The sequence below is a fragment of the Sciurus carolinensis genome, chromosome 18, assembly GCF_902686445.1.
Source record: "Sciurus carolinensis chromosome 18, mSciCar1.2, whole genome shotgun sequence".
Classification (NCBI taxonomy): Eukaryota; Metazoa; Chordata; class Mammalia; order Rodentia; family Sciuridae; genus Sciurus; species Sciurus carolinensis.
This window is the reverse complement of record NC_062230.1, coordinates 19,606,607-19,616,898: the sequence shown is the minus strand read 5'-3', so window position 1 is coordinate 19,616,898 and position 10,292 is coordinate 19,606,607. Positions and strand designations below refer to the sequence as shown.

At 46.5% G+C, this 10,292-nt stretch overlaps 1 protein-coding gene across 1 annotated transcript; it reads right to left on the bottom strand.

Annotated features, from left to right (window-relative positions):
* Positions 1–729: 729 nt before the first annotated feature.
* Positions 730–4,848, bottom strand: Dctpp1 (dCTP pyrophosphatase 1). Its single transcript, XM_047533756.1, has 3 exons — positions 4,684–4,848; positions 3,923–4,033; positions 730–1,856 (listed from the first exon to the last, which is right to left on the bottom strand). The coding sequence occupies exons 1-3, from the start codon at positions 4,782–4,784 to the stop codon at positions 1,556–1,558; spliced, it is 513 nt and encodes a 170-aa protein (XP_047389712.1). The 5' UTR covers positions 4,785–4,848; the 3' UTR covers positions 730–1,555.
* Between the last annotated feature and the right edge of the window lie 5,444 nt (positions 4,849–10,292).

Sequence of the window (10,292 nt, the reverse complement as noted above, 5' to 3'; positions counted from 1 at the left end):
GTTCATTATAGCTTGCAAACATCCCCTGGGTTGGAATGTGGGGACAAAAAGTAAGAGGGTTGGCAGGAGAGGGAGGGATCACGAGGGACCTTGGAAATCAGATTAAAGGATCTAAGGCAGCAAAGAGGCCTGGAGGGGTCAGAAAAGGATGAAATCGACATTCCTGAAGAGTCGTAAATTCAGGGCTAGGTGCATGGCTCAGTGGTGGAACACTGGTCTAGCATGCATGAAGCCCTGGGTTTGATCCCCAGCACAAAACAAACCCCCAAAGAGCTAGAACTCATAGGACAGAGTGATCCTAGGATTGAGGGAAATGAGATGAGACTATTAGCTTGGGTGACTACATGGCAGTGTTCCTGACAGGGGACCTTGGGATGAAAGGCAGGGTAGAAGCTGGAGTGGGGACAGTCCTTACACCCTAATCTGGACATGTTGAGTATGAAGTTAATGTGGAAGGGTGAGCTCGGGGACATAAAGCTGAAGCAGGTCCAATCTGATGGATTGTTTTGCCTGGGAAGGAGTCACTAGATAAGAGGATGGGAGAGTGAGGCCTTAGAGTGGAATGCCTCAGTTTACTGATGTAGCAACAGGATGAGAGGGATAGCAAGTCGGTAACCACTGTTAATCCTCAAAGTTTTGTTGTGGCAGTACTGGGGGTTGAACCCAGGGCCTTGCACATGCCAGGCAAGCACTGTAACACGTAAGTATAACACCAGTCACAAAAGGTAGTTAAAGGTCCTTTTCTTTGTATTACCCTGCTCTGTGAGGGAAGTAGGCCATAGGAAGCACAAAGGAAAGTGATGTGCCCAAGGTTACACAATGGATAAATCATACATACTTAACAATGTCATTTACTTGGAAAAGAACAACAAGAAATTGACCTAATTGATACCTGGTCTTCAATTTTAAGAAGGAGACTGAAAGAAGAGGAAGCTCCCTCCTGTTCTACATCAGAGACTTGGCCCTCTTGTGTCTCTGATTTCATGCTCAGAATCCCTGAAAGCTTTGAGTTGAAAAGGCAAAAGAGAACTACACATTAACAGTTATTTAAACTATGTGCCAGGCTATTATTTTTCATTTTACAGAAGATGAAAGTAAAAGATGAAGTAAAATGATGAATATCATCTGGCCTATAAGTCTCTGAACATGAACTGTTAACCAACACTGTACAGCCTCGTCTCCTCTACAGGTCCAGAAGCGGGAAGAGACTTGCATGAAATTCACTGGGAATTTGCTGGGAGCTGGACCTCTGCCCTGCAGATAGGAGGTAGAGAACTGTGGGGATTGGGCTCACAGGCACTCCTGGTGCCCCTCTGCAGTGCTGCTGATAGCCTCCCTGGCCACTTCAGAAAAATCTAGAAGTTGTTGCTCAAACTGTTTTATTGGGAGAGAAAACACCAAAAGGCTATCTTCTGGAGGCTCTTGGGCCTCGAAAACTGGGCAATGGGTCCCTCAGGCCCATGACTATTAGGAAAGAACCAGAATAAGTTCTGTAGCCAGGTCACCCTCTGCTTTTCAGAAGTCAAGCTGAGTTGCAGGTTCTGATCCCACATTTCTATGTTGAGGTCTGGCTTGTGGACTCATGGGTGAGGTCTGCAGGCCCCACGGTCTGGTCTTCAGAGATGGCCCCATGGGGCAAGTCTGTATACTTGCGGGCTGAGCCACGTGACAGATGAACTGGGTAACGTCGTCGGTTGGTATCCATTTTCAAGAGCACTGCTTGGGGCAGATCCACATGGCAGCGGGCTGCTAATGCCACCAGATAGATGAGGACATCACTAAGCTCCTCTTGAAGGGCTGCCCGTTCCCTCAGGGGCCAGGCTTTGGGGCCAGGTTCTGCGTCAGACTTCCACTGACTGGAAGCAAAACACAAAATAATCATACATAGCTGCGAGCTAAGACAACGGGCTCTACCTCCCTTAGAAGTACCTTCTTTTTTTTTTGTGGTGCTGGGGATTTGAACTCATGGCCTTGTGCTTGCGAGGCAAGCACTCTACCAACTGAGCTATATCCCCAGCCCCTAGAAGTACCTTCAATCCCTGCCACAATGAACACACATCTCCCAGAAAGTTCCTCCAAGGATAACTCAGAGTCAAGATGGGGAGAGATCCCAATAGATAACAGGCAGACCTGTCTCTGTCTGAGCCAAGAAGTGATCAAGAGAACACTTTACTTGTGATCCAAAGCTCTGGGTCCAATTCTACTTTCCTCCAGGCCTAGCCACTGTCACTCCAGGCCAAACCTTAGTCATGGATCACCAAAGAAGTCTTATTCACCTCTCTGCAAACTCATCTATTTTTCATCCACTGCACCCATTCCCCACCCAAAGTCACTGTGACATTTTCTGTCTTGCAAACAGACCAAACTGTCATAGCTTCTTTGCACTTATTGCTCCCTCTGCCTTGACTGCTTTGCTACCTGTTCTCTCTAGGTTTTTCCCACCGCTGGCTCCTTCCTGTTATTCAGGACTCAGTTCAAATGTCACCACTTCAAAGAGCATTCCCTGTTACTTTCTCTCTCATCACCTTGTTATTCCTCATAAAACTTATCACAATTCCATCTGGGTGCAGTGGCACACTCCTGTAATCCCAGCAACTTGAGAGGCTAAGGCAGGGGGATCCCAAGTTCAATACCAGCCTCGGCAACTAGCGAGGCTCTAAGCAACTTAGTGAGACCCTGTCTCAAAATAAAAAATAAAAAGGGCTGGGGATGTGGCTCAGTGGTAAAGTGCCTCTGGGTTCAATTCCCAAAATGAAAACAAAAATCACAATTCCAGATCTTTTAAAATTAGTTTACTTACTTATTGTCAGTCTTCTTCCATTGTGAAGTGTGTCTGCCTTGTTCAAAGCCATATGTCTTGATTCCTTTTTTTTAGGAGTGCTTAATCACTGAGCCAAATTCCCAGTCTTTATTCATTCTTTGAGACAGGGTCTTGCTAAATTGCTGAAGATAGCTTTGAACTTGTGATTCTCCTGCCTCAGCCTCCCAAGGTGCTGGGATTACACGTGTGCATCACGGTGCCTGGCTCATGTCTTGATTCTAAATTGGCTGATACTAATTAATCTGTAATGAATGAATGGCCTGCCCTCACTCCTTGCCCTCATTTCTTCTAGGCATCACCACCTGTTGCTTGGTTTTCAGCCTCCTCACTAGTCTTCCTGTCCCATTCTCTCAGTGATTCAATCCATCCTGCAGGTACAGTGATCTTTCTACCATTCAAATGTGGTCAGGGGACGGGGTTGTGGCTCAGTGGTAGAGCAGGTGCCTAGCATGTGTGAGGCACTGGGTTTGAGTCTCAGCACCGCATATAAATAAGTGAATAAAATAAAGGTCCATCAACAACTAAAAAAAAAAATTAAAAAAAAAAAAAAGGGTGGTCAGGTCTTCTGTCCAAACTCCATCACTCTCAAGCCCCAATCCTATCTTTCTGGGTTCATCTCCCATCCTTCTTTCCCACAGCTCTATCACTCACCCTCTGGATAACTACCAAATGGCTGTGTGCCAGGCAAATGGGACACACCAGAGAACAAAATAGATACAAAATCCCTCATCTTTCCTGGGAAAATGATACTGAAGGCGGATGAGATTCTCTTTGAATTTAACTTGCCCTTTCTTTGCAAACTCCTGTCTTGGAGATACTACAATCAGGTATTCTAGAAAAAACCTTGTTTTCAGCCCCAGAGACAAATGTAAAGGGTTGTTGCCACCACTCCTTCTTAGATTTGGGTCTGTCTTGCTGTTTTCACACTTTATTTCCCAGGAGACTGGGTGCTCCCAGAGGGTTGTTACTCGGGAGTCACCCCAGCACCAGACACAGAGACCAGCAGTGAGGAGGGAAACGGAATCCATGAATGTTTGAGGATCAAATAATTGCTCCCCTCCCCCACAGCACAGATTCTTCCAAAGCTTCCCATCTACTCACAAGAGTTCTGCCAGCTCTCCAACTTCCCCGACCAAGGCCAGGAGGAGGTTCCGAGGCTGGTGGAACTGGTCCCAGTCCCGCTCTGCAGCAAACTCTGCATGGAGACGCCGGCTGGAATAAGATAAAGGAGTAGAAGCCCAAGTCCCAGGGTTAGTGTTTGGGGGAGGAGATGCAGGGCCCAGGCAGGTACCTCAGTGATACGTAAAGGGGGATTGGAACCAGGGATTCTAAAACTAAATCCGTGGATGGTCTTGAATAAGTAATTTCCTCTTTATTAGATGGTTTCCTCATCTAGAATTCGGCGCGCCCCTGCATGGACTTTAACCTCTAGCCGAACATAACAATACTTTATTATTCCATCTCCTGCTAATTTTGAAATTTCCTCCCCTTGGAAATGTCCCTATATCTACACATCTAAGTCCTGCTTATTTTACAGAATACTGTTCTACACCACTTTCCCTAATAAACCTTTCTTGATTTCCTTCAGCAAGAATTAATGTTGCCTACCTCTCAGCACTTCATCTCCCCCTGTTGTATCACCCACTCCGGAAGGGCGGAGGCAGTATCAGACTTCCCGGGCTGGGCTGAAGGAGGATACTCACATTACTCACCGGGCATCACCCATTTTGCTTGAGAGGTTTAGCGGCTCACCAGGGGTCAGCCAGCACTGCTGCTAGTCTTTTATTCCCCACCACGTGGGGAAACCCGCCCCAGAGGAAGGGGTCGCTCTCTCCACCCCAGGATGGTCAAGGATTGCTTACATGTCCTCCAGCGTGGGTTCCGGGCTGAAGCTGAACGTGCTGACGGCAGCAGCACCCTTTCCCCTAGCGTCCCCCTGCATATCACCTCCGGAACTAGACATGCTGCGTAACCCGCTACAGCCGGCACCGCACGGAACTCCGCGCCACGCTTGGAGCCCGCCTGGGCCCCTGACCAATCACGGGCGAGCTCGATTGCTTCACGGAGGCGTGCCGGAGGAAAAACCAATCACCTATGTGGAGTTTGCTGCAGCCCGCCCCTTACCAGGGCTGGACCAATCTGAGGGAGCTTCAAACCTGCACTCCTTCGCTTCAGCCCGCGGATTCTTCCGCCTAGGAAGGCAGCAGTACCAATTTGATCCGGCGGATACGGCGGAGCAGCGGACCTGGAGGACCTGGAAGGGCAGGCGGAGCCGGTGGACGCGGCGCACGCGCATCACTGCTTTGTGGGCGCCAGGTGGCGCCAACGCGAAATGGCAGGTTGGGAGGCGGAGGGTACCTTCGGCGGGAAATTCCGTAAATGAACGTTCCCTACTCCTACATTAATTCTTTAGAGTTTAGGAACTCTGAAGACCATTTAGACCAGCCTCCACACTATTTGGATGAGATCGAAGGGAAAGAACGGAACAGAGTCGGACAGGACCACGACCCAGGTCTTGTGTCCCACTTCAGCTCCCAGCCCAGGTTGATTGCTGTGGTTAAAAGGAATTAACCCCTGAAGGGAACAAGTCTGCAGTCATTTCTCCCCTGATTCTGCCCACCCCCCACACCATTTTACAATCTAGATTGTTAATTTCCTCGTCTGTCATTGGTCCGATTAGCCCGAGAACTTCCACTGCTTAAGAATAGTTCCTCTGCCATTTGCTCTCTCCTCCCTCTCCCTCTTCCCTCTCCCCCTCCCTTTCTGCCTCCCCCTCTCCCTTAAGTGCAGACACTCTAACCCTAATCCCCCGTCCCTAGTGATTTTCTGGGTGCATTTCAACCCAGCTCTGTCTCATCTCTACCCACAATGTAGATTACATGACATTGAAATATGTGACCCATTACGGTCTGACCTCTGCCACCTCTCCAGACCCATGTGTCTCTATCACAGCCATACCACACCCGAAACCACCGGGCTTGCCTACACCAGAGAATTTATGAGGTGATGAATCCTGAAATTGTTACTTTCAAATCTGAGAACCATTGACCATGGGAAGTGTCCGGTCCCCTCCACCCCCGTCTTGGCACTGGGGATTGAACCTAATAGTTATGGAAAATGAAAAAATCCCAAAGATAATGTGGCCTGGGAAAAGGAAGTGAAAAAGAAGGCCATGCACTGACAGCCTTCATCTTCTAAGACAAATGTTTTCCAGGTGCCGGCTGCAGACAGGGAGGAGGTGTTTTTATCACTTCTAAAGTAACAGTCTCTAGGAGGCTTATCTTCTTCAAAGTAAATTCTCTCCTGACACTGCCCACAGACTCCCGTCCCCCTAAAGCTCAAATCCCTGAGTGCCCAAGGAAACTGATATGTTCACTAGATCACCCCTCAAAATAACCTATTACAAACCCAGTCCCATTCTTTGTTCTATAGCTCACTTTCCACCAGGAAAGTGGGTCCACTGGCGCCATTGAAGCCAGAATCGAGGACAGGCAGTTAGTGTAGAATAAGAAATCTGGTCAAATCGCCCCTGGGAGATTGAAATGTCAGTGTCTCCAGAGCCCTTTTGATCACCAAGGTTACCTGCTTAACTGCTCCTTCCAAAATGGTGCAGGCAGGGAATTGGTAAGTAATGTCCCCAGGACCCCTACCTGAATCTCCATTTGGCTCTTCCCCCTGCCATCTGCTGCTCACCTTTTTTGCTATGTCACTGGCAACTCCTGGTCCTAATCATGTAGGCAGGAAGGAGAGATAAAGAGGGAAAACAGGAGAACAAAAGAGACCCTAACCTATAAAAGATGTAGGGCGAGCTCACTTCTTGGGACTCTAGAACATCAACCATGGCCCCTTCTCCTGGGAGAAGTCTGTCTGTATTATTACCTTTAAATAAAACCTGCTTAATATGCTTGCCTTGGCGTGCTTCTTTGATGTTATATTTCGACACCTGAGGAAGCAAAACTCACTGGTAAACCGTGGTAACGCCATTTCATTCCTGCATCCCCTGTTCCAGTGTGAAACTTTGTTCCTGAATAAACAACTGAGATGACTCCTGAGGTCTGAGTCCTGTCTGGTCTTTTTGTGCTAACAGAATCCACTGACACTCTACTTCTGAGCTACATTCCTAGCCCTTTTCATTTATTCTGAGACTGGCTTTCACTAAACTAGCAAATTGGAGGTAGGCCTCAAATTTGCAAACTTCCTGCCTCAATCTGCCCAGTTGCTGGAATTTCAGGCATGTACCACTGCACCCAATGAAAAGAGATCTTTGTGAAACCCAGGAATTTGAGTTTTGTGGAACCCAAGTTTTATAGAAAATTATTTATTATTGTACCCCTATTAGGGTCACTATGTCTGTTTTCCAGAAGTTTAAAGAGGCTTACCATTCTATTGGAAGTGAGAGTAAGAAAGAGGAAGAAATAACAGATTTTAGAAATTAAGATCCCAAAGGGGCAGAGAAACTGAGGATGTAGTTCAGCAGTAGAGTGCATGCTTAGCAACTCCAAAAAATAAATAAACAAAAATAAAAATAAGTTCCAAAGGTATGACAATTCCACCAGTAGACACAGGTTTTATTAGCACCTATGGTATACTTGAAATTGTGATGAATACTAAGGGAAAAGTTAAATGTTTCTATAGTTAAAACATTGTGAAGCGGGGGACAGTGGTGTAATCCCTGTAATCTGAAGGCTGAGGCAGGAGAATCAAAAATTTAAGGTCAACCTGGGCAATTTAGTGAAACCCTGTCTCAAAATAAAAGGGCTGGGGATTTAGAGCACTTGTTTAGCGTGAATGAAATCCTGGGTTTAATCCCCAGTACCACGAATAGGTTTTAAAAATATTTTTAGATAAAGATAAAGCAAGCTGGTAGCAGTGGTGCAAGCCTCTAACTCCAAGACTCAGGAGGTGGAGGCAACACAAGTGCAAGTTTGAGACCATCCTTGGCAATTTAATGAGATCCTGTCCCAAAATAAAACAAAACAAAATTAGGGATATAGTTCAGAAGTAGAGTACTCCTGGGTTAAATCCCTATTACCTTCCCCCTCAATACACAAAACATTGTGGAGGGGACGTGACAGCATGCATGAGACCTTGGGTTTGATCTTTAGCATTGTCCCCTCCCCCCCAAAAGAATATCACTTATGAGGCTGGGGAGATAGCTCAGCTGGTAGAGTGCTTGCCTTGCAAGCACAAGGCCTTGAGTTCGATCCCCAGCACCGCAAAAAAAAAAAAAAGAATATCACTTATGAAGAGTGATTAGGGATATCTGCAAATCGTGTGGTCCGGGAAAGAGGTGAAAGTGCTGTTGGTTAACCTACTTAATTTCTTTCCCCTCCATATGTGTTCTCTCTCTCTCTCTCTCTCTCTCTCTCTCTCTCTCACACACACACACACACACACACACATATGCAGAAATTGTCCCAAAATAAGTGGATATTTGATTTATGTGCTGCTAAACTGATAAGCAAAATGAGAGTGCCAAATTAGCCACTGAATTAGGCAACACAAATAGTGGATATGACAGATGGATCTGGGAATTAGATATTTCAGGTGTCCCCAGAACCTTCACTAGCATTTATTGAGTTTCTGCAGACAAGAACCCCAATTCTTGTACCAGAATACGGAATATAAAACACCACTTGGAGATTATCCTTTTCAGGAATCTCAGATTTGGAAAATGCAAAGGACCAGAACATCTAGAGCTCAAGAAGCTTGAAGATGACTGGAAGGAACTACCCCTGCCCTCCTCCCAGGAGATCCTTGACTGAGTTGTAAGGATCTTGTGACATATCCTTCAGGGACATCCAAGTTCTTTTCTCCATGGCATCATTCTCTGCAGACCACCCAAACTCAGAACAGAGGGAAAGACATGAACACATAAATGGCCCCATTATCTGGACTTCTCATCCCAACCTCTTCCCTCACCCTCACCCCATATCCAACCAGCTTTCTCCATTCTCCTTAGGCACCTCTTGGCAAACTAGATCTCCTTCCTTTACTCAGGGCCTCAATGTGTTTGGTCTTGTCTTTTGGTTCACATTTATTATTAGCCCTTTATAAGTCTATCTTCCCGAGAAATTTGGTCCTTTCAAATCAAAGATGTTTCTCCACTGCAAACCAATAAATGTTTAATGACAGGTTGGATGGACTGGGTCAGGCAAACTTGTCCATGCATGCATACACCCTGCTGCTGCTCAAAAGAATTTTGTTCCCTTCCCCACTAGTGCAAGCTAGTGGTCCCAGTATGGTGCTTTAATCCTGGAGTGGAAAGTGGTCCCAGTATGGTGCTTTAATCCTGGAGTGGAAGAGCCTGCCACTCCAGGATGGTTGGCGGCTGCTGGAGAACTAAGTAGCATAAGTTCATGGATGGGCAGGTGGTGTGAGGGTCAGGGAACCTGACTATCAGAGGTCCCAGAGACATCAAGGTGTGATAGGAAGGTCGGAGTAAGGTGACTGGGTACCACTCACTAATACCCTTGAGAAGATTGTTTTTCCGCTCCTAGCCTCAGTTTCCCTATATGTATAATGGGGATCTGACTACGTGATCTCCAAGGTCCTTTATGTGTGTTCTTGGAAGAATGGGACAACATGTCTTTTATCTACAGCCCTCTCTCCAGCACCTACAGTACTGCTGTTATTGGAGGTAAACCCATAGGCCTTGCTGGTTTTGAACTGGGGGATGGGAGTGCTGGGGATGTGGGTTAGTGGTACAGTGCTTGCTTAGCATATGTGAGGTCCTGGGTTCAATCCCCAGCACGGAGGAGGTGGGGAAGCAATGAATTAGGAAATAGAAGGAAGGGTGCTGCTGTAATTTAGAACATTTGTTCTTTTTTAATTTTTAGTTGTAGATGGTCACAATACCTTTATTTTATTATTTATTTTTTTGTGGTGCTGAGGATCAAACCCAGTGCCCCACATGTGTTAGGAAAGTGCTCCACCACCGAGCTACCGTCCCAGCCCAGAATATTTGTCCTCATTAAATTTTTCAGGAGGACCCAGGACGGAGGCTGTCAGGAATCTATAACCTAACCCATCCAGGCCAGGGAGTTCCCAACTCCAAGTTCTCCCAATCTACTTTTCCAGCTTTATCTCTCTACACACATGCTGAAGTCCAGTCATATGTTCCCCACTTCTCCCCTTCCTGGCTTTGCTCAGCAGTTCCCCCCAGTTTGGAATGCCCATTTCTTCTGTGCACATTCAAACCCAAATTCCACTTATCCTACAGAGCCCTGCTTTAAAGCCACCTCTTCTGGGAATCCCTCCTAAATTTCCTCCAAAAAGGAAATAATTTGGCTTTCTAACTCTTCATTCACTCTAGTTCTCATGACACCAATTTTAACCATGATTTTGAGATGTTTGGTGTCTCTGTCCTAGATCTTTTCCCAGACCAAAGTCTCTTGGAGAACAGGAGTGTCAGGCTTACTCTCTTCAGGGTCTTGTACTTGATGGATCTAATAAATAGTAATTTGTAGGG